This window comes from Rana temporaria, chromosome 4, assembly GCF_905171775.1.
Source record: "Rana temporaria chromosome 4, aRanTem1.1, whole genome shotgun sequence".
NCBI classification, from domain to species: Eukaryota; Metazoa; Chordata; class Amphibia; order Anura; family Ranidae; genus Rana; species Rana temporaria.
Window position 1 is genome coordinate 13,923,575 of NC_053492.1, and position 24,615 is coordinate 13,948,189.

Consider the following 24,615-nt stretch of genomic DNA (forward strand, 5'->3'; position numbering starts at 1 on the left):
CGCTTGTGATGGAGATGTGTGTGATGGAGCCATGAGTGAGGGAAGATGTGTGGGAAGGAGCCGGATGTGAGAGAGGTTAATGTAAGAGAGCCGCAGGTAAGAGAGGTGAGCGAGGGAACTACGTGTGGAGGAGCCGTGCATGTGAGGGAGATGTGACAGAGCCGCGTGTGAGGGAGATATGTGTGAGACTTGTAGAGGGTCTGTGGTGTGGGTGCCATATACAGGCCAATATTTCATATTGGTTAGCTAACAGTAGTGATAATTGTACAATTCCAGGGAGCAAAATGACGTCAGCAATATTGACAGTCACCGATAACGTCATTGTTATCGATATGTTACCGGTAAGAGCATTTTAGCGTTAGTCATCTGTCTCTGATAAGAACACATGAGCGTTATTAATCGGTCTCCAATATGAACGTTGGCATTAGCGATCAGTCTCCAAAAACAATACGTTAGCATTATTTATCGGTCTACGATAAGAACACTTTGGCGTTATTGATCGGACTCCGATAAGAACACTTTAGCGTTATTTATCTGACTCCGATAAGAAAACGTTGGCGTTATTGATCTGACTCCGATAAGAACACTTTGGCGTTATTGATCGGACTCCGATAAGAACACTTTAGCGTTATTTATCTGACTCCGATAAGAACACTTTAGCGTTATTGATCTGACTCTGATAAGAACACTTTGGCATTATTGATCGGACTCCGATAAGAACACTTTAGCGTTATTGATCTGACTCCGATAAGAACACTTTAGCGTTATTGATCGGACTATGATAAGAGCATATTAGCATTATTTATCGGACTCTGTTATGAACGCATTATTATTAATCGATCGCCGATAGCATGTTAGCATTGAGTCCCCGATAAGAACACGTTAGCATTATTAATCAGTCCCCGATAAGAACACGTTAGCATTATTAATCAGTCCCCGATAAGAACACGTTAGCGTTATTGATCGATCGCTGATAGAACGTTAGCATTATTCATCAGTCCCTGATAAGAACACGTTAGCATTATTGATCAGTCCCCGATAAGAACACGTTAGCATTATTAATCAGTCCCCGATAAGAACACGTTAGCGTTATTGATCGATCGCCGATAGAACGTTAGCATTATTGATCAGTCCCTGATAAGAACACGTTAGCATTATTGATCAGTCCCCGATAAGAACACGTTAGCGTTATTGATCAGTCCCCGATAAGAACGTGTTAGCGTTATAGATCGGTCTCCCATACGGTGACTGATAAGAACATATCAGAATCATTTATTGGTCACCAAGAACATCAGCATTACTGATCGGTCACTGATAAGAACGTCAGTAATGTCGGTGTTATTGATTGATCACTGATAAGTAGATTGGCCAACAAAAATATGGTAACGTGTAGCCAAAATGTATGGTATACTGTCTTGTGTGTGGGCCCCCAAAGGCTTCTCCCAGCACTGGATAGAATACAAGGTGTAAGGGCAGGCTCCCTGCAATAGTTAGGAGGTGTCAGTGAAGGATGCTCCACCCAGTACTGGATAGAATAAGAGGTGTCGGTGAAGGATGCTCCACCCAGTACTGGATAGAATAAGAGGTGTCGGTGAAGGATGCTCCACCCAGTACTGGATAGAATCGGTGTCGGTGAAGGATACTCCACCCAGTACTGGATAGAATCGGTGTCGGTGAAGGATGCTCCACCCAGTACTGGATAGAATCGGTGTCGGTGAAGGATGCTCCACCAAATACTGGATAGAATAAGGTGCGAGTGAAGGATGCCTCACCCAGCATTGGCCAGAATAAGACGTGTGAGGACAGAACGCTCTCCACCATGGAATACCATAAAAAATTAGCTCCACTCACAATCTGACATCCTGGAATGTTTATGGGACGAGCACATGAACCAGCCATGCAATACTCCATAATATTCACAATATGAGGACATACAGCATAACAGAGGGGGTCAGTATTGTGCGGCCAGCCTTAGCCCAAGGAGCTTACACTTCTGCCGCAGCATACTAGACTGCGCTATAAACCAAACTTGTGCAGAGCAGTTAAAGGTTCTAAGATCCGTCAGACCTCGGGGGCTCACTGAGTTCTCCAGAGTGTCCATGCGTCTTCTGGTGACGCTTATAATTGTCCCAGTGGCCGGTGGTGTAGTGGCACTGCGGGCAGCGGAGCGGCTTCTCGCCAGTGTGACGCAGCATGTGACGTTTGAGGTTCATGCTTTGGTTACAGCTGTAGTTACATAGGCCACAGCGGAAGGGCTTGTCCCCAGAGTGGATGCGCCCATGCCTCTTTAGGTTGGCGAGGTTGCCACAGGCATAGTCACACAGCTGGCACTTGTAGGGCTTTTCCCCGGTGTGAACCCGCTGGTGTCTCTTTAGGTTGTCATAGTGTGCCGAGGCATAGGAGCATAGGTGGCACTTGTAGGGCTTCTCCCCGCTGTGCGTTTTCATGTGGCGGGATAAATGGTTCTGGTAGTGGGTGACAAACGGGCACAAAACGCAAGAAAAGCATTTGTCTGGGCTCCCCGAAGAGCTACAACGGGAGCAGAACTGTCCATCCATCTCACCATCATCGTCCTGAGGGCTGCCTTCATCCAGAACCGTGCCACAAGAGCGGCACGTGAAGGGGAAAAGCAGCTCTGGGAGGCCGTCATCTGCCGTAGGCTGCAGAACGGGCGAAGACGGAGCACGGCTTAAGTGGACACAAGCTGGCAGAAAGACTTCCAGGTCATCGGAGGTCACCGGGAGGGCCAGGGCTGCCACAGACACATCTGCAGTGAGAGGAGGAGAAACATTAGATGAGGCTGGGGACACCAGAGGAATGATGAGGACCTCCCAACATGTCACCTGGGATGGGGAGGATGGCCCTACGAACAGGTGGAGACACTGGGGATGGAAACTCTCACCGAATGGGAGGAGCAAACTGACCATTTTCATGTCACCCTGCAGTGGGAGGGGCAGACAAGCTCTTACAGGGTCCATGCTGTATCACCCTGTAGTGGGAGTGGTTAGAGACATCATGCAATGGGAGGTGGCAGACTAGTTTTCAAAAGTCCATGCCATGTCACTCTGGAGTAGGAGGAACTGGCTCACAGGTCTTGTTTAGGTCAGCATGCAATGGAAGAGGCTGACTCCATGTCCTGTAGCTCCCTTCATAGTCACCCTGTAGTGGGATGGAAAGAATCCCATGCTTAGCTGATCCTTTCTGTGTCTCCCTGCATTGGGAGGAGCAGATAAGGTCCTACAGGTCCATGCTGTGTCACCCTGCAATAGGAGGAGCAGACAAGGTCCTACAGGTCTATGCTGGGACCCTGCAGAGGGAGGGGCATATAAGGTCCTACACGTCTATGACCCTGCAGTGGGAGGACTGACAAGGTCCTACAGGTCCATGGTGTGTCACCCTGCAGTGGGAGGGGCATATAAGGTCATACAGGTCCATGCTCTGTCACCCTGCAGTGGGAGGGGCAGACAATGTCCTAGAGGTAAATGCTGTGTCACCCTGCAATGGGAGGGACAGGCAAGGTCCTACAGCTCCATGTTGTGTCACCCTACAATTGGAGGGCAGACAAGGTCCTACAGGTCCATGCTGTGTCACATTGCAGTGGGAGGGCAGACAAGGTCCTGCAGGTCCATGCTGTGTCACCCTGCAGTAGGAGGAGCAGACAAGGTCCAACAGGCTGGGACCCTGCAGTGGGAGGGCAGACAAGGTCCTACAGGTCCATGGTGTGTCACCCCGCAGTGGCATAAAAGGTCCTACAGGGCCATGCTCTGTCACCCTGCAGTGGAAGGGGCAGACAAGGTCCTACGGGTCTATGCTGTGACCCTGCAGTGGGAGTGCAGACAAGGTCCTACAGGCCAATGCTCTGTCACCCTGCAGTGAAAGGGGCATATAAGGTCCTACAGGTCTATGCTGTGACCCTGCAGTGGGAGGGCAGACAAGGTCCTACAGGTCAATGGTGTGTCACCCTGCAGTGGGAGGGGCATACAAGGTCCTAGAGGTCAATGCTGTGTCACCCTGCAGTAGGAGGGGCAGACAAGGTCGTAGAGGTCCATGCTGTGTCACCCTGCAGTAGGAGGGGCAGACAAGGTCCTAGAGGTCCATGCTGTGTCACCCTGCAGTGGGAGGGGCAGACAAAGGTCCTAGAGGTCCATGCTGTGTCACCCTGCAGTGGGAGGGCAAACAAGGTCCTACAGGTTGTCTATGCTGTGTCACTCTAATGGGAAGAACGAAAAAGGTCCTACAGGTCTATGCTGTGTCACCCTGTAAGGGGAAGGACAGACAAGGTCTTATGAATCCATGCAGTGCCGCCCTGTAGTGGGAGGAACTGGCTTACAGGTCTCAGTTGTGTAACCATGCAGTAGGAGAAGGGGCTGACTCCATGTCCTGTAGCTCCATTCATTGTCACCATGCTGATCCCTTCCATGTCACCCTACAGTGAAAGGGGCAGACAAGGTCTTACAGGTACATGCTGTGTTAGAGGTCTTGTTTCAGTCACCATGCAGTGAAAGGAGAGGCTGACTCCATGTCTTGTTGATCCCATCGTAGTCACCCTGCAGAGGGAGGAGCTGCCCACAGGTCTAGTTTGAGTCCCCCTGTAATGGGAGGAGCATACCCCATGTCTATCCTGCTTGTTTGTTATCTTTCTTTGGGTGGGGCAAAGTATTTCACACAGGTCCCTGCTGTGTGTGTGTGTGTTATCCTAGGGGGCGGCATTATGTCTTACAACAACCCATTGTGTTCCCCTGAAGTAGTCAGAGGATATTCCATTTATGTCACCCTGCAATGGGAGGGACAGACTCTGCATCACAGACACCTTTGGTCAGGGTACATGGGCATATCATGGAGGGTGGGACAGAAATGAGATGAGATGAGTCCTGCAACTGACCATCAGGGGGGGGGCTGCTCCTCGTCTCTTTGGCCTCTTCACGCCTTTCCTTCTGTTGCCCCCTCCGGTGCGCCAGGATGTGGCGTTTCAGATTGCGGCTCTGGTTGCAGCGGTAAGGGCACAGGTGGCAGGTGAAGGGTTTGTCCTGTGTGTGGACCTTCTGGTGGCGTTTCAAGTTGCCCGGACTGCTGCAGGAGAAGGTGCAGAGTTCGCAGTGGAAAGGCTTCTCCCCGGTGTGGGTCAGAAGATGACGTTTGAGGTTGACAAGCTGAGAGGAGGCGTAGAGGCAGTGCGGGCAGCAGAAGGGTTTCTCCCCGTTGTGAGTCTTCATGTGCCTCTTGAGGTGGCTGGAGTAATGGGTGGAGAAGGGACACAGGCGGCAGGTGAAGAGTAGCCTCTCCTTCTCTGAGGTCACGTCCTCATGGTGCTCCTGGTACTGACAGCGGCTGCTCTCTGTTGACTCGCAGGGCCCACAGGGAGAGGGCAGACCCCCCACACCCGCCTCTTCTGGATCGCTGTCCGTGCTGAGCGGCTGGTACGCCGAATATTCATCCTCGCTCAGCGGGTAACGCGGGATCTCCAACTTACTTTCTACTGAATCTGTGGGGACAATATAGAACAGATAATTACCCAGGAGCCACATCTACAGTATCTCACAAAAGTGAGTACACCCCTCACATTTTTATAAATATTTTGTTCTAACTTTTTATGTGACAACACTGAAGAAATTACACTTTGCTACAATGTAATAGTGTTATCGCTCTCACTCTCACATACTGGTCACTAGAAGTTCAACATGGCACCTCATGGCAAAGAACTCTCTAAGGATCTGAAAAAAAAGAACTGTTGCTCTACATCAGTGGTCTCAAAGTACCGGCCCGCGGGCCATTTGCGGCCCGCGGACCAGTTATAAATGGCCCTCAGGCAGGGTGGAAGTGAGGGGAGCAAAAAAAAAAAGGGATTTTTAATACAGCTTACCTGTAAAATCCTTTTCTTGGAGTACATGTACATGTGGTGATGTACTCCAAGAAAAAGATTTTACAGGTAAGCTGTATTAAAAATCCCTTTTTCTTTCTCGTACATCACGGGACACAGAGCGGCATATTCATTACTATGTGGGATGTCCCAAAGCAATGCTTACAATGAGGGGAGGGAGACATCTTCCCAAGACAAAAGGATTTAATTTAGAGATATACTCAAATCATAATAAATCCAACTTAGTTGAGAAAAATAATTTTTAAATTTAACTCAAAAGGGAGCCCCCGGAATCCGAGGGTCTCAAACTGCAGCCTGCAGCACTGCCTGCCCAAAGGCTGTATCAGTATTCCTTCTTACGTCCAACTGGTAGAATTTTGTAAACGTGTGGACAGAAGACCAGGTTGCCGCCTTGCAAACTTGAGCCATAGAGATCTGGTGGTGTGCTGCCCAGGAGGCGCCCATGGCCCTAGTAGAATGAGCCTTTAATGATAACGGAGGAGGCAACCCTTTCAAGCCGTAGGCCTGAGTGATTAACTGTTTAATCCACCTTGAGATGGTGGATTTTTGCAGCTGCCTGCCCCTTCTTGGGCCCATCCGGTAAAATGAACAAGACATCTGTTTTCCGGATCTTCTCTGTAGCTTTAAGATAGGCTTTCATGGCCCTGACAATATCCAAGTTATGCAGCAACCCTTCCTTTCTGGAAGTAGGTTTAGGAAAGAAGGATGGTAATACCAAATCCTGGTTTAGATGAAAACGGGATATAACCTTTGGTAGGAAGGAAGGATGAGGGCGGAGAACGACCTTGTCCTTATGTAAAATAAGATATGGTTCCTTACAGTATAAGGCTGCCAGTTCCGAGACTCTTCTGGCGGAAACTATGGCGACCAAAAATACTAACTTCCTTGTTAGTAAAGCCAAAGGAATTTCAGCCAACGGCTCAAAAGGTTGTTTCTGTAAACTTGACAGAACAAGATTTAAATCCCACGGACAAAGCGGGGATTTAACTGGAGGATTAATACGTAAGACCCCTTGAAGGAAGGTCTTAACTAGCGAGTGGGTGGCCAGCGGCCGCTGAAACCACACTGACAAAGCTGAAATCTGTCCTTTGATTGTGCTTAATGCCAGTCCTTTATCCACTCCGAGCTGGAGAAAACTTAATACTCTATCGATGGTAAACTTGCGAGAAAGCCATCGCTTGGACTCACACCAGCCTACATAGGCCTTCCAGACCCTGTAATAAATCACCCTAGAGACCGGTTTCCTGGCTCTGATTAGGGTAGAGATTACTTTCTGAGACAGACCTCTACCCCTGAGAATCAGGGATTCAGCTTCCAGGCCGTCAAATTTAGATGCCGTAAGGCAGGGTGGAGGATCGGACCTTGCGATAGCAGGTCTGGCCGTAGAGTAAGAGTCCAAGGGTCTCCCACTACCATCTTCAGGATTAGTGAATACCATGCCCTTCTGGGCCATGCTGGAGCTACCAGGATGACTGGTATGTGCTCCACCCTGATCCTGCGCAGCAGGCGGGGTAGTAACTGGAGCGGGGGAAATGCATAAAGAAGTTTGAACTGATGCCAAGGGCAAACTAACGCATCGGTTCCGCAGGCTCTGGGATCCCTTGTGCGGGACATGAACCTGTCTAGCTTCTTGTTTAGTCTCGATGCCATGATATCCACGTCCGGCACTCCCCACTTCTGGCAGAGTGTCTGAAAGACCTGTGGATGCAGAGACCACTCCCCCGGCAATAGAGTCTGGCGACTTAAGAAGTCCGCCTGTAGGTTGTCCACTCCGGGAATGAATATAGCCGATATGCAGGGCACATGGGCTTCTGCCCACAAGAAAATCAAGCTCACTTCTTTCTGAGCGGCTTGACTATTGGTTCCCCCTTGGTGATTTATGTATGCCACCGCCGTGGCATTGTCCGATTGTATTCTCACCGGGAACCCCTGCAGTTTGGACGTCCAAGCCCTGAGGGCTAGTCGGGCAGCTCTGAGCTCCAAGATATTGATGGGCAACTGCTTCTCTGCCGCTGCCCAAGTGCCCTGGCGAGTGCAACCATCCAAAATTGCTCCCCAGCCGATCAGGCTGGCGTCTGTGGTTACTATCTTCCAGGTCACAGGACTGAACGTCTTTCCCTTCAGGAGATTCTGAGGGTTTAACCACCAAGATAGACTTTGCCGGACTCTTGGTGAGAGTGGCAAAGGAATCTCCAAGGCCTGAGGCCTCTTGCTCCATGCTGACAGGATGGCTGCCTGCAAGATGCGAGTGTGGCTCTGAGCATACGGTACCGCCTCGAAGGTGGCCACCATCTTGCCTAGTAGCCGCATACATAGGCGAACAGTTGGCTTTCTCTTGCTCAGAACTATTTGTATTAGCTCTTTGATGGCCTTGACCTTTAATAGAGGTAGGAACACCTTCTGTTGTTCTGTATCCAATCTCATGCCGAGATATTCCAGCTGCCTTGTGGGCCGAAATGCTGATTTGTCTCGATTTAGGACCCAGCCGAACCTCTCGAGGTACTGAACCGTGAGGGCGACTGCTCGTTCCAGGCCAGGAAACGAGTGGTCTACGACCAAGAGGTCGTCCAGGTAAGCTAGGACCGTGACCCCTTGGGTCCTTAGATTGGCTAGGATTGGGGCTAGGACCTTCGTGAATACCCGGGGGGCCGTAGCCAACCCGAAGGGGAGCGCCACAAATTGGAAATGACGCTGAGCCACCGAGAAGCGTAGAAATACCTGATGTGGCTGAAAAATTGGCACATGAAGGTAAGCATCCTTTATGTCTATGGACGCCATGAAGTCGTCCTTCTGGAGCACGGCGACAGCTGACCGAATAGTTTCCATCCGGAATGAGCGGACCTTTAGGTACGCATTTACTCCCTTTAAGTCCAAAATTGGCCTGACATCGCCGTTGGGCTTTGGGATGATAAACAGGTTGGAGTAGAACCCCAAGCCCTGTTCCTGGACTGGTACTTCTACTATCACCTTCTGGCACAGCAGATGATTCAATGCCGCCATCAACGCGGCTCCCTTCACCGGGTCGCCTGGTACTCTTGACTCCTGGCAATGAGGAGGAGGGAATTCTGAAAATTCTAGTTTGTAGCCCGTGGCCACGGAAGACCGTACCCAGCAGTCGGGAATGCTGGCCTCCCAAACTTCTGCAAAGAGACGTAGCCTTCCCCCCACCATCGTGGGTGGGGGCGCCCCTTCATAAGGCCGACTTGGGGGCTGGCTTCGCAGGCTTGCGGTACCACTGCTTCTTGCCCCCAGTGGCTTGGCCTTGTGACTTATTGTTAAAGCCTGATCTTGCAGGAGGCCGTCGATACTGTCTGGTATTAGAGGGCCCCTGTCCCGGGGAGGGCTGGCGTTTAAACGCGGGCCCTCGGGCTTTCTTCTTGACTGGCAAGAGAGTGCTTTTGCCGCTTGATATAGTCTGAATATATCTATCCAGATCTTCTCCGAAGAGTCGTCCTCCATGGAAGGGAAACCCTACCAGGAGCTTTCTGCATGGGGGCTCAGCCTCCCAACTCTTCAACCATAAGAGCCTTCTCATATGGATTAGAAATAAGGATAAACGTGATGCCTGCTGGATGGAGTCCTTGATAGCATCCACCGTAAAGCGTATAGCCCTCGGTATATCCGAAAATTCCTCTGCCTGCTGGGCAGGGATAAGTTTAAGCATTTGCTTAGTCTTATCTGATAATGCTTGGGTAATTCCAATAGCAGCCACAGCGGGCTGAACTATCGCCCCTGCTGAAGTAAAGGAGGCTTTCAGTAATGTTTCCAAGCGTTTATCAACCGGATCCTTAAACACCTGTACGTTTTCCACCGGACAAGTTAAAGATTTGTTCACATAGGAGATGGCTGCGTCCACCGCCGGGGGCGCCCATCTTTTGGAGAATTTCTCCTCCATAGGATATAAAACAGAGAATTTTTTAGGTGGTAAAAAGACTCTATCTGGCTTAATCCAATCCTGAAACATGACCTCCTCGAGTAGAGGATGGATCGGGAAAACTGCGTTGCTTTGAGGCGTTCTTAAAGAGCCTAAAGCTGAAACCGCCGATACTTGAGGTTCTGGTATGGGTAACTTAAATGCCTCATGGACCATGTCCGTTAAGGCCTGAACCCACAAACTTTCCCCTTGGGAGGCTGAACCAGACCCCTCAGTATCCAGATCCTCGATCTCTGAACCACCCTGGTCCAAAGCGTCAAGTCTATCCAATTCCCCTAGGGAAAGGATTTCTGTGTCTGAGGGTTCTTGCTCGGGTGACGGAGACCTAGTCCGCTTTCTACCCGATATAGCTTTAGCTATCCTTTTTGCCATTCTTTTCTCTAGTTCACCTAAAGAAACAGCAAGAACTCTCTCAGTGACAAAGCCGGGGTTGGACTGACCTGGATCAGCCCCAGCACCAGATCCCCCAGGTCCCATCAAGGCGTGCCCTGATATGTCCTGTGGGGAGAGCAGCGGCATAGCCGTGTCTGAGCCCTCGGATTTTGCGGGGGAATCCCCACCCTTTGTATCCTCTGACCCAGAAGGCATGGTACAATACCGAGGTACACCTGCTATCACCCAGCCACAGACGTAGCTAAGGGGATCTGTCGGTTTGGGAGCGATAGAGACTAACGCCCAAACTGAGAAGGGAGATCAGCAGTTCTTTCCCTTCTTCTTTTTTCTTTTTTTTTTGAAGAGGAAAAGAAACCACTCTGTCTCCCACTAAGTATTGCCAATAGCCATCTGCTGAAAAAAGGAAAAGAAAACCTATCTGTAGGTTTGACAGTCCTTAGAAAAAACTGCAATTCTTCCTTTCGCCACCGGGTGTCCTCGGCGTGCTCCGCTCTGTGTCCTCCTCTCCTCTAGCTCAGGATGACACTGAGCTCTTGGCAGCTAATGGAAGGACCTCCCCTTCCTTTATTTGTGATTCGCCGCCCACCGGGACGCGCCCCCACCACGGAAACGGCGCGAACATCGTTTATATCTCGGGCACGCGCGCCCGTCAGCGGGGGCCATCACACATGGAGGAGGACGGAGCAACGCAGGCACCCAGGCAGGTAAGCCCTTTAGGTAGGTCACAGACCTCCTTTTAGCATGGGAAAAGGCTCCCCTCTCACAGAGATCCCACACCTAGCGCCAGCAGCCCAGCTAAACAACACTTACCAGGGAGGTCACATATTACTGGGGAAAAAAGATTGAATCATCCTGTCTCTGTCATAGACATAGTGATTCCTTGCCAATGCAGAGCATACCCAGGCCTGTCCCCCTGTGCACCCCCTGTAGGGAACCTGCTAAGAACCAAGTTCCGCAAGCTCCCCCAATACTTACCTGCTCCATGCCGCAGGACTTTTGCACAGCAAGAGGTCCAATCTTCCCCCATCTCCGTGGGTGGTGTCTAGACCTTCAGGCCCTGGGTTCCTATGAAGGAGCCACTGTCCTGGGCCCATATAGCACCCTGGCAACAGAAACATTAGGCCCCCAAAGGTTTCTAAGTTCTGGGCCCAGCTCTCTGAACAGAAAGCATTATGGGCTACACCCCAATGGTTTGGGGTCCGGTTGCTGACCACTTTAGCACTGAGGCCTTTGGACAGAACCGGTTAGCCCACCTTAATCCCAAGGATGTGGAGGTAAGCTAAACCATGACCAACACCTAAGACACTGGCGAAAAAACTGAGGTACTCCTCCTATGGGAGGGGGTTATATAGGGAGGGGCACTTCCTGTTTGAGATTGCCAGTGTCCATCACCTGAAGGTACTCCATATAACCCATATAGTAATGAATATGCCGCTCTGTGTCCCGTGATGTACGAGAAAGAAAAACATTTTTTTTTTTTTTTTTGAGCTGGTGCCATCTGGTGGTGAGCCGTTGGTATTACAAGTTATTACCACCAGATGTGAGCTGGCGCCATCTGGTGGTGGCCGTTGGTATTACAAGTTAAGCATTACAAGTTAAACAGCAATTATAATGTTGTTTTTCACTATTTTCACTGCCATATTCTTCCCTCTAATTAGAACCCCCAAACATTATATATATTTTTTATCCTAACACCCTAGAGAATAAAATAGCGATCATTGCAATACTTTCTGTTACGCCGTATTTGCGCAGCGGTCTTACAAGCGCACTTTTTTGGGAAAAAATTACACTTTTTTTAATAAAAAAATAAGACAACAGTAAAGTTATCCCCATTTTTTTTTTAATATTATGAAAGATAATGTTACGCCAAGTAAATTCATACCCAACATGTCACGCTTCAAAATTGTGTCAGCTTGTGGAATGCCGACAAACTTTTTTACCCTTTAAAATCTTCATAGGCGACCTTTAAAAAAATCTACATGTTGCATGTTTTAAGTTACAGAGGAGCTAGAATTATTGCTCTCACTCTACCAATCGCGGCGATACCTCACATGTGTGGTTTGAACACCGTTTACATATGCGGGCGCTGCTCACGTATGTGTTCGCTTCTGCGCGCAAGCTCGTCGGGACGGGGTGCGTTTTCTGGCTCCTAACTTTTTTAGCTGGCTCCTAGATTCCAAGCAAATTTGTCAAACCCTGACTTACACCAGTGCTGGTGGTAATAATGCGCTCGCTGACACCAGTGCTGGTGGTAATAATGCACTCGCTGACACCAGTGCTGGGGGTTAATAATGTGTTCGCTGACACCAGTACTGTTGTTTTTGAAGTTTGAAAGTTTGCATGCGGCCCCCCATGGCATATGAAAACTTGTCTTGTGGCCCTCAGGTAATTTGAGTTTGAGACCCCTGCTCTACATAAAGATGGCCTAAGCTATAAGAAGATTGCCAAGACCCTGAAACTGAGCTGCAGCACGATGGCCAAGACCATACAGCGTTCCACTCAGAACAGGCCTCGCCATGGTCAACCAAAGAAGTTAAGGTCACGTGCCCAGCGTCATATCCAGAGGTTGTCTTTGGGAAATAGACGTATGAGTGCTGCCAGCATTGCTGCAGAGGTTGAAGGGGTGGGGGAGTCAGCCTGTCAGTGCTCAGACCGTACGACACACACTGCATCAAATTGGTCTGCATGGCTGTCATCCCAGAAGGAAGCCTCTTCTAAAGATGATGCACAAAGAAGCCCGCAAACAGTTTTCTGAAGACAAGCAGACTAAGGACATGGATTACTGGAACCCATGTACATTACACTGCATCTCTGGACCCCTTTCCATTACACAGCACCCTGCATCTCTGGACCCCTTTCCATTACACAGCACCCTGTATCTCTGTTCCCCTTTACATTATGCAGTATCCTGCACCCATTTACATTGCACTCACAGCTCTGGACCCCCTGCATGTTGCACAGACCCCCTCCCTTCAGTGCAGACCCCCCATTCAGTATCTCAGATCAGCGTGGCACACGCACAGCAGGTCCCCTCCCCTGTGTACACATAAACAGAGAGGAGGGGGAGGCGGCTTCACTCTGCTCGGCTGTGTCTGTGTGACATCCGGGTCCGCTCAGACAGCCCGCGGCTGCGAGAGGAGGGGATGGTTAGTCAGGTGCAGTGGTGTCACCCCGCACCCCCCCCTTGCAACTGCAGCTAGCCTCTCTCCCTGCTCTAACCTGCCTGTCACCGCGCCACTGCGTCAGCTGTCACTGGGGTGCCACTCCCAGTGTGTGGCACTCAGGGTGGTCTGTCCCCCACCCCCTGCGCGCGGTACGCCACTGCTCCAGACCTAAACCCTATTGAGCGTCTGTGGGGCATCCTGAAACAGAAGGTAGAGGAGCACAAGGTCTCTAACATCCACCAGCTCTGTGATGTCATCATGGAGGAATGGAAGAGGACTCCAGTGGCAATCTGTGAAGCTCTGGTGAACTCAATGCCCAAGAGGGTTAAGGCAGTGCTGGAAAATAATGGTGGCCACAATAAATATTGACACTCTGGGCCCAATTTGGACATTTTCACTTAGGTGTGTACTCACTTTTGTTACCAGCAGTTTAGACATTAATGGCTGTGTGTTATTTTGAAGGGACGGTAAACTTACACTGTTAGGCCCCTTTCACATCGCAAGCCCGCTCAGATTCACCTGTCCTTTTTTCAGGCAGATCCAAGCGGGCCATCTATTGACTCCTATGGGGAGATGGATGTCAGCGGAGATGTGTCCGCTAACACCAGTCTGCCATCTGATCTGCTAAAATCAGATGTATAGTGATACGTTCGCCATGCGTTTTGGCGGATCGGATGAGATCTGATGAAAACGGAACATGCTGTCCGTTTTCATCCAATCTCTCCATAGGGATCAGCGGCACTCTGACAGGCCCCTCCCTGCTCAGTAAGCAAAGACAGACCTGTCATCCGCCCGGCTCAGCAGAGATCAACAGAGCGATCTCCTGCTGAGCTGGTGGACTCTGCCTCGTGTGGAAGAAGCCTAATACAAGCTGTACACTCACTACTTTACATTACGGGTGCAACGGATCAAAAAACTCACAGTTCGGATCGTTCCTCGGATCAGAGCCACGGATCGGATCATTTTTCGGATCACCACGATATATCGTCCCCACTGTAATATCCACGTCATCTCCCCCCACTGTAATGTCCACGTCATCTCCCCCCACTGTAATGTCCACGTCATCTCCCCCACTGTAATGTCCACGTCATCTCCCCTCATCTTCCCCCACTGTAATGTCCACGTCATCTCCCCTCATCTTCCCCCACTGTAATGTCCACGTCATCTTCCCCCACTGTAATGTCCACATTTCCCCCACTGTAATGTCCACGTCATCTCCCCCACTGTAATGTCCACGTCATCTCCCCCACTGTAATGTCCACGTCATCTCCCCCACTGTAATGTCCACGTCATCTCCCCTCATCTTCCCTCACTGTAATGTCCACGTCATCTCCCCTCATCTTCCCCCACTGTAATGTCCACATTTCCCCCACTGTAATGTCCACATTTCCCCCACTGTAATGTCCACGTCATCTCCTCCACTGCAATGTCCACGTCATTTCCCCTCATCTCCCCCACTGTAATGTCCACATCTCCCCCACTGCAATGTCCACATCTCCCCCACTGCAATGTCCACATCTCCCCCACTGCAATGTCCACATCTCCCCCACTGTAATGTCCACATCTCCTCCACTGCAATGTCCACATCTCCCCCACTGCAATGTCCACGTCATCTCCCCTCATCTTACCCCACTGTAATGTCCACGTCATCTCCCCCACTGTAATGTCCACGTCATCTCCCCTCATCTTCCCTCACTGTAATGTCCACGTCATCTCCCCCACTGTAATGTCCATGTCATCTCCCCTCATCTTCCCCCACTGTAATGTCCACATTTCCCCCACTGTAATGTCCACATTTCCCCCACTGTAATGTCCACGTCATCTCCCCCACTGCAATGTCCACGTCATCTCCTCCACTGCAATGTCCACGTCATTTCCCCTCATCTCCCCCACTGTAATGTCCACATCTCCCCCACTGCAATGTCCACATCTCCCCCACTGTAATGTCCACATCTCCCCCACTGCAATGTCCACATCTTCCCCACTGCAATGTCCGCATCTTCCCCCCATCTCCCCCACTGCAATGTCCGCATCTTCCCCCCATCTCCCCCACTGCAATGTCCACATCTTCCCCCCATCTCCCCGACTGTAATGTCCACATCTCCCCCACTGTAATGTCCACATCTCCCCCACTGTAATGTCCACATCTCCCCCACTGCAATGTCCACATCTCCCCCACTGCAATGTCCACATCTCCCCCCCATCTCCCCACTGCAATGTCCACATCTCCCCCACTGCAATCTCCGCATCTTCCCCCCATCTCCCCGACTGTAATGTCCACATCTCCCCAGTCAGCACCGCTCTGGGAAGCTCACCTAGGCCGCCGCCGGGTGTACCAAAATGGCCGCCGCTCCGGAGCTAGGGCGAAGCCGTGGTCTTTCCTATGGGCTCAATCCGTGGATCGGGTGGTGTGCCGATCCGCGGACGTTGACCCGTTCGGATCACGGAACAATGACGATCCGTTGCACTCCTACTTTACATTGTAGCAAAGTGTAATTTCTTCAGTGTTGTCGCATGAAAAGATAGAATAAAAAATGTACAAAAATGTGAGGGGTGTACTCACTTTTGGGAGATACTGTATATGCAGGCCTATGTTTATGCAGCTGAGGCCTTTATATACATTATATCTGTATACAGGGAGGAGACAATCACCCTCTTCTGGTGTACAGCACCCTATAGGGAGAGAAGAGACTCACCCTCCGAGTCCCGGGAGAAGGAGAGAAGACGCTCAGTGCCACCACACAGCTCTAAATCATCGCTCAGGAGAAGATCTGACTCCAGGACAACAGTGCTGGCGCCAGAACCTAAAGGCTCCGCCCCTCCACCGCCTGTCAAATCAGAGAGAGACATTAATTAGAGCAGACACGGATGGTGGGGGGGTATAGACAGAACGACGTATATGTGGTGAAGGTGGAATAGACAGAAGGACAGATATGTAAAGGGGGGGGGGGGGTAATGTATATGTTGGTGGAAGTGGCGGGGGGTGTTCTAGACAGGAGTAAAGATACAGTTAGGTCTATATATATATATATATATATATATATATTTGGACACAGGCACAATTTTCATACTTTTTGGCTCTGTATGCCACCAGAATAAAAATTAAAACAAAACAACCCAAATGAATTTGAAGTTCAGACTTTCAGCTTTAATTCAAGGGGTTGAACATAAATATCAAATACAAATTTTAGGAAGTGCAACCATTTTTATACACAGTGAACACAAGTGAAATGCTCAATTGCGTTGAGATCAGGTGATTGACTCGGCCATTGCAGAATATTCCACTTCTTTTCCTTCAAAAGCTCCTGGGTTTCTTTTGCGTTTTGGATCATTGTCCATCTGTTCTGTGAAGCGCCGTCCAATCAAGTTTGCTGCATTTGGCTGAATCTGGGCTGAAAGTATGGGCCAGATTCACGTACAGGTTACGCCGGCGTATCTATTGATACGCCGCGTAAGTAACAAGATGCGCCGTCGTATCTATGCGCGGTATTCTTGAACGTAGATACGCCTGAAATCTGCCTTCAGCCGACCGACGTAAGTCTTAGTACGCCGTCGTATCTTGGGTGCATATTTACGCTGGACGCTAGGGGCGCTTCCGTAGATTTACATGCCGAATATGTAAATTAGGTATATACGCCGATTCACGAATGAATCCAACCATCTTGCCAACAATTTCTTGAACTTATGAGCACTACCCCTATGTTGATATATCAGTTTCTCCAATCTCAGCACTGTCCCAATATTAGCAATCCATTCTTTCAAGGTTTGGGGGAGCCTCATCCTTCCAGTGTACCATAATAAGTTTCCTCGCCTAAAACAGGACTCTGTGAACTTATCTTCTTCCCACTCGTACTCTTGTAAAGTCTTCTCTTAAATGTAGACTTTGACAAGTGTCCTTCACTTGTCTGGATGTTGTGAATGGGTTTTTCCTTAACATAGAGAGGATCCTGCGATCATCCACCACTGTTGTCTTCCATGGACATCCAGGACTTTTTATGTTGCTGAGCTCACCAGTGCGTTCTTCTTTCTCCAGAATGTACCAAACTGTTGATTTTGCCACTCCTAATGTTGCTGCTATCTCTCTGATGGATTTGTTTCCTTTTTGAAGCCTTACAATGGCATGGACAGCTCCTTTAAACGCATGACGTAGGCTCACAGCAATAGATTCCAAATGCAAATGCCACACTTAGAATCAACTTCAGACCTTTTACCTGCTTAATTGATGAAGAAATAACGAAGGAGTAGCCCACACCTGGACATGAAACAGCTTTTGATTCAATTGTTCAATTACTTTTGGTCCCTTGAAAAAAAGGGGGAGGGTGGATATTCTTAAAAGCTGTAATTCCTAAACCATTCCTCCAATTTGGACGTACATACCCTCAAATTAAACCTGCGGGTGTGCACTTTCAGCCCATATCCATTACATAGCTATAGCTTAAATATGCTTTGTTAAATACCTGAAAAATTCTACAATTGTGTCTGTGTCCAAATATATATGGACCTAACTGTAAGTGCGTGGGTGGGGGGTACAGACAGAAGGGCAGATATGTGTAAGTGGGATTGACAGAAGGACAGATATGTGGTGGGGGGATAGACAGAAGGACAGATATGTGGCGAGGGGAAAGACAGAAGGACGGATATGTGGCGAGGGGAAAGACAGAAGGACGGATATGTGGTGAGGGGAAAGACAGAAGGACGGATATGTGGTGGGGGGGATAGACAGAAGGACGGATATGTGGGGAGGGGAAAGACAGAAGGACAGATATGTGGTGGGGGGAAAGACAGAAGGACAGATATGTGGTGAGGAGAAAGACAGAAGGACAGATATGTGGTGAGGAGAAAGACAGAAGGACAGATATGTGGTGAGGGGAAAGACAGAAGAACAGATATGTGGTGAGGGGAAAGACAGAAGGAGGGATATGTGGTGAGGAGAAAGACAGAAGGACATATATGTGGTGGGGGGAAAGACAGAAGGACAGATATGTGGTGGGGGGAAAGACAGAAGGACAGATATGTGGTGAGGAGAAAGACAGAAGGACAGATATGTGGTGAGGGGAAAGACAGAAGAACAGATATGTGGTGAGGGGAAAGACAGAAGGAGGGATATGTGGTGAGGAGAAAGACAGAAGGACATATATGTGGCGAGGGGAAAGACAGAAGGACAGATATGTGGTGAGGGGAAAGACAGAAGGACAGATATGTGGTGAGAGGAAAGACAGAAGGACAGATATGTGGCGAGGGGAAAGACAGAAGGACAGATATGTGGTGGTGGGGGGAAAGACAGAAGGACAGATATGTGGTGAGAGGAAAGACAGAAGGACAGATATGTGGCGAGGGGAAAGACAGAAGGACAGATATGTGGTGGTGGGGGGGAAGACAGAAGGACGGATATGTGGCGAGGGGAAAGACAGAAGGACCGATATGTGGCGAGGGGAAAGACAGAAGGATGGATATGTGGTGGGGGGAAAGACAGAAGGAGGGATATGTGGTGAGGAGAAAGACAGAAGGACGGATATGTGGTGGGGGGAAAGACAGAAGGACCGATATGTGGCGGGGGGATAGACAGAAGGACGGATATGTGGTGAGGGGAAAGACAGAAGGACAGATATGTGGTGGGGGGGAAAGACAGAAGGACAGATATGTGGTGAGGGGGAAAGACAGAAGGACCGATATGTAGGGGAGGAGAAAGACAGAAGGACAGATATGTGGCGGGGGGATAGACAGAAGGACGGATATGTGGTGAGGGGAAAGACAGAAGGACGGATATGTGGCGAGGGGAAAGACAGAAGGACAGATATGTGGCGAGGGGAAAGACAGAAGGACAGATATGTGGCGAGGGGAAAGACAGAAGGACGCATATGTGGTGAGGGGGAAAGACAGAAGGACGGATATGTGGCGAGGGGAAAGACAGAAGGACAGATATGTGGTGAGGGGAAAGACAGAAGGACAGATATGTGGCGAGGGGAAAGACAGAAGGAGGGATATGTGGTGGGGGGGATAGACAGAAGGACGGATATGTGGCGAGGGGAAAGACAGAAGGACAGATATGTGGTGAGGGGAAAGACAGAAGGACAGATATGTGGTGAGAGGAAAGACAGAAGGACAGATATGTGGAGAGGGGAAAGACAGAAGGACGGATATATGGTGGGGGGGGGGGGAAAGACAGAAGGACAGATATGTGGTGAGGGGAAAGACAGAAGGACAGATATGTGGTGGTGGGGGGGAAGACAGAAGGACGGATATGTGGCGAGGGGAAAGACAGAAGGACAGATATGTGGTGAGGGGGAAAGACAGAAGAAGGACAGATATGTGGTGAGGGGAAAGACAGAAGGACAGATATGTGGTGAGGGGGGATAGACAGAAGGACAGATATGTGGTGAGGGGAAAGACAGAAGGACGGATATGTGGTGAGAGGAAAGACAGAAGGACGGATATGTGGCGAGGGGAAAGACAGAAGGACAGATATGTGGCGAGGGGAAAGACAGAAGGACAGATATGTGGTGAGGGGGAAAGACAGAAGAAGGACAGATATGTGGTGAGGGGAAAGACAGAAGGACAGATATGTGTGGGGGGGGGGGAAAGACAGAAGGACAGATATGTGGTGAGGGGAAAGACAGAAGGACGGATATGTGGTGAGAGGAAAGACAGAAGGACGGATATGTGGCGAGGGGAAAGACAGAAGGACAGATATGTGGCGAGGGGAAAGACAGAAGGACAGATATGTGGCGAGGGGAAAGACAGAAGGACAGATATGTGGCGAGAGGAAAGACAGAAGGACAGATATGTGGTGGGGGGAAAGACAGAAGGACGGATATGTGGCGAGGGGAAAGACAGAAGGACAGATATGTGGTGGGGGGGAAAGACAGAAGGACAGATATGTGGTGGGGGGGAAAGACAGAAGGACGGATATGTGGTGAGGGGAAAGACAGAAGGACAGATATGTGGTGAGGGGAAAGACAGAAGGACAGATATGTGGTGGTGGGGGGGGGAAGACAGAAGGACGGATATGTGGCGAGGGGAAAGACAGAAGGACAGATATGTGGTGAGGGGGAAAGACAGAAGAAGGACAGATATGTGGTGGGGGGAAAGACAGAAGGACAGATATGTGGTGGGAGGGGAAAGACAGAAGGACAAATATGTGGTGAGGGGAAAGACAGAAGGACGGATATGTGGCGGGGGGAAAGACAGAAGGACAGATATGTGGTGGGGGGGGGGTAGACAGAAGGACAGATATGTGGTGGGGGGAAAGACAGAAGGACGGATATGTGGCGGGGGGAAAGACAGAAGGACAGATATGTTGCGAGGGGAAAGACAGAAGGACAGATATGTTGCGAGGGGAAAGACAGAAGGACGGATATATGGTGGGGGGGGGAAAGACAGAAGGACAGATATGTGGTGGGGGGGAAAGACAGAAGGACAGATATGTGGTGAGAAAAAAGACAGAAGGACAGATATGTGGTGAGGGGGGATAGACAGAAGGACAGATATGTGGTGAGGGGAAAGACAGAAGGACAGATATGTGGTGAGAGGAAAGACAGAAGGACAGATATGTGGTGAGGGGAAAGACAGAAGGACAGATATGTGGTGGGGAAAGACAGAAGGACAGATATGTGGGGGGGGGGAAAGACAGAAGGACAGATATGTGGTGGGGGGGAAAGACAGAAGGACAGATATGTGGTGGGGGAAAGACAGAAGGACAGATATGTGGTGAGGGGAAAGACAGAAGGACGGATATGTGGTGGGGGGAAAGACAGAAGGACAGATATGTGGTGAGGGGAAAGACAGAAGGACAGATATGTGGGGGGGGGGGGGAGACAGAAGGACAGATATGTGGGGGGGGGGGGAGACAGAAGGACAGATATGTGGCGAGGGGATAGACAGAAGGACGGATATGTGGTGAGGGGAAAGACAGAAGGACAGATATGTGGTGGGGGGAGAGACAGAAGGACAGATATGTGGTGAGGGGAAAGACAGAAGGACAGATATGTGGTGGGGGGAGAGACAGAAGGACAGATATGTGGTGGGGGGAGAGACAGAAGGACAGATATGTGGTGGGGGGGAAAGACAGAAGGACAGATATGTGGTGGGGGGGAAAGACAGAAGGACAGATATGTGGTGAGGGGAAAGACAGAAGGACAGATATGTGGTGGGGGGATAGAGAGAAGGACGGATATGTGGTGGGGGGATAGAATGAAGGACGGATATATGGTGGGGGGATAGAGAGAAGGACAGATATATGGTGGGGGGATAGAATGAAGGACGGATATATGGTGGGGGGATAGAGAGAAGGACAGATATGTCTTGGGGGGGGATAGAATGAAGGACGGATATATGGTGGGGGGATAGAATGAAGGACGGATATATGGTGGGGGGATAGAATGAAGGACGGATATATGGTGGGGGGATAGGATGAAGGACGGATATGTGGTGGGGGGATAGAATGAAGGACGGATATATGGTGGAGGGATAGAATGAAGGACGGATATATGGTGGGGGGATAGAATGAAGGACGGATATATGGTGGGGGGATAGAATGAAGGACGGATATGTGGTGGGGAGATAGAATGAAGGACGGATATATGGTGGGGGGATAGATGAAGGACGGATATATGGTGGGGGGATAGAATGAAGGACGGATATATGGTGGGGGGATAGAATGAAGGACAGATATATGGTGGGGGGATAGAATGAAGGACGGATATATGGTGGGGGGATAGAATGAAGGAAGGATATATGGTGGGGGGATAGAATGAAGGACGGATATATGGTGGGGGGATAGAATGAAGGACGGATATATGGTGGGGGGATAGAGAGAAGGACAGATATATGGTGGGGGGATAGAATGAAGGACGGATATATGGTGGGGGGATAGAATGAAGGATGGATATGTGGTGGGGGGGATAGAATGAAGGACGGATATATGGTGGGGGGATAGAATGAAGGACGGATATATGGTGGGGGGATAGAATGAAGGACGGATATATGGTGGGGGGATAGAATGAAGGACGGATATATGGTGGGGGGATAGAATGAAGGACGGATATATGGTGGGGGGATAGAGAGAAGGACAGATATATGGTGGGGGGGATAGAATGAAGGAAGGATATATGGTGGGGGGATAGAGAGAAGGACGGATATATGGTGGGGGGATAGAATGAAGGACGGATATATGGTGGGGGGATAGAATGAAGGAAGGATATATGGTGGGGGGATAGAATGAAGGACGGATATATGGTGGGGGGATAGAATGAAGGACGGATATATGGTGGGGGGATAGAATGAAGGACAGATATATGGTGGGGGGATAGGATGAAGGACGGATATATGGTGGGGGGATAGAGAGAAGGACGGATATGTGGTGGGGGGATAGAATGAAGGACGGATATATGGTGGGGGGATAGAGAGAAGGACAGATATATGGTGGGGGGATAGAATGAAGGACGGATATATGGTGGGGGGATAGAGAGAAGGACAGATATGTCTTGGGGGGGATAGAATGAAGGACGGATATATGGTGGGGGGATAGAATGAAGGACGGATATATGGTGGGGGGATAGAATGAAGGACGGATATATGGTGGGGGGATAGGATGAAGGACGGATATGTGGTGGGGGGATAGAATGAAGGACGGATATATGGTGGAGGGATAGAATGAAGGACGGATATATGGTGGGGGGATAGAATGAAGGATGGATATATGGTGGGGGGATAGAATGAAGGACGGATATGTGGTGGGGGGATAGAATGAAGGACGGATATATGGTGGGGGGATAAAATGAAGGACGGATATATGGTGGGGGGATAGAATGAAGGACGGATATATGGTGGGGGGATAGAATGAAGGACAGATATATGGTGGGGGGATAGAATGAAGGACGGATATATGGTGGGGGGATAGAATGAAGGAAGGATATATGGTGGGGGGATAGAATGAAGGACGGATATATGGTGGGGGGATAGAATGAAGGACGGATATATGGTGGGGGGATAGAGAGAAGGACAGATATATGGTGGGGGGATAGAATGAAGGACGGATATATGGTGGGGGGGATAGAATGAAGGATGGATATGTGGTGGGGGGGATAGAATGAAGGACGGATATATGGTGGGGGGATAGAATGAAGGACGGATATATGGTGGGGGGATAGAATGAAGGACGGATATATGGTGGGGGGATAGAATGAAGGAAGGATATATGGTGGGGGGATAGAATGAAGGACGGATATATGGTGGGGGGATAGAATGAAGGACGGATATATGGTGGGGGGATAGAGAGAAGGACAGATATATGGTGGGGGGATAGAATGAAGGACGGATATATGGTGGGGGGATAGAATGAAGGATGGATATGTGGTGGGGGGGATAGAATGAAGGACGGATATATGGTGGGGGGATAGAATGAAGGACGGATATATGGTGGGGGGATAGAATGAAGGACGGATATATGGTGGGGGGATAGAATGAAGGACGGATATATGGTGGGGGGATACAATGAAGGACGGATATATGGTGGGGGGATAGAATGAAGGACGGATATATGGTGGGGGGGATAGAATGAAGGACAGATATATGGTGGGGGGATAGAGAGAAGGACGGATATATGGTGGGGGGATAGAATGAAGGACGGATATATGGTGGGGGGATAGAGAGAAGGACGGATATATGGTGGGGGGATAGAATGAAGGACGGATATATGGTGGGGGGATAGAGAGAAGGACGGATATATGGTGGGGGGATAGAATGAAGGACGGATATATGGTGGGGGGATAGAATGAAGGACAGATATATGGTGGGGGGATAGAGAGAAGGACGGATATATGGTGGGGGGATAGAATGAAGGACGGATATATGGTGGGGGGATAGAATGAAGGACGGATATATGGTGGGGGGATAGAATGAAGGACAGATATATGGTGGGGGGATAGAATGAAGGACGGATATGTGGTGGGGGGATAGAATGAAGGACGGATATATGGTGGGGGGATAGAATGAAGGACGGATAGATGGTGGGGGGGATAGAATGAAGGACGGATATGTGGTGGGGGGGAAAGACAGAAGGACAGATATGTGGCGGGGGGAAAGACAGAAGGACAGATATGTGGCGAGGGGAAAGACAGAAGGACGGATATGTGGTGGGGGAAAGACAGAAGGACAGATATGTGGTGGGGGGGGGTAGACAGAAGGACAGATATGTGGTGGGGGGGGGGTAGACAGAAGGACAGATATGTGGTGGGGGGTAGACAGAA

The 24,615-nt window shown here is 49.9% G+C and overlaps 1 protein-coding gene across 1 annotated transcript in view; it reads right to left on the reverse strand.

The window, feature by feature from the left end:
- Window positions 1–362: 362 nt before the first annotated feature.
- ZNF513 (zinc finger protein 513) overlaps window positions 363–24,615 on the reverse strand; it is a 29,994-nt gene continuing 5,741 nt past the window's right edge. The window contains exons 2-4 of the mRNA XM_040347979.1: window positions 16,066–16,197; window positions 4,883–5,482; window positions 363–2,767 (exon numbers count right to left, since the gene is read on the reverse strand). Coding sequence (XP_040203913.1) covers window positions 2,052–2,767; window positions 4,883–5,482; window positions 16,066–16,197 — 1,448 coding nt within the window. The 3' untranslated portion in view covers window positions 363–2,051. The remainder of the gene's footprint in view (window positions 2,768–4,882; window positions 5,483–16,065; window positions 16,198–24,615) is intronic.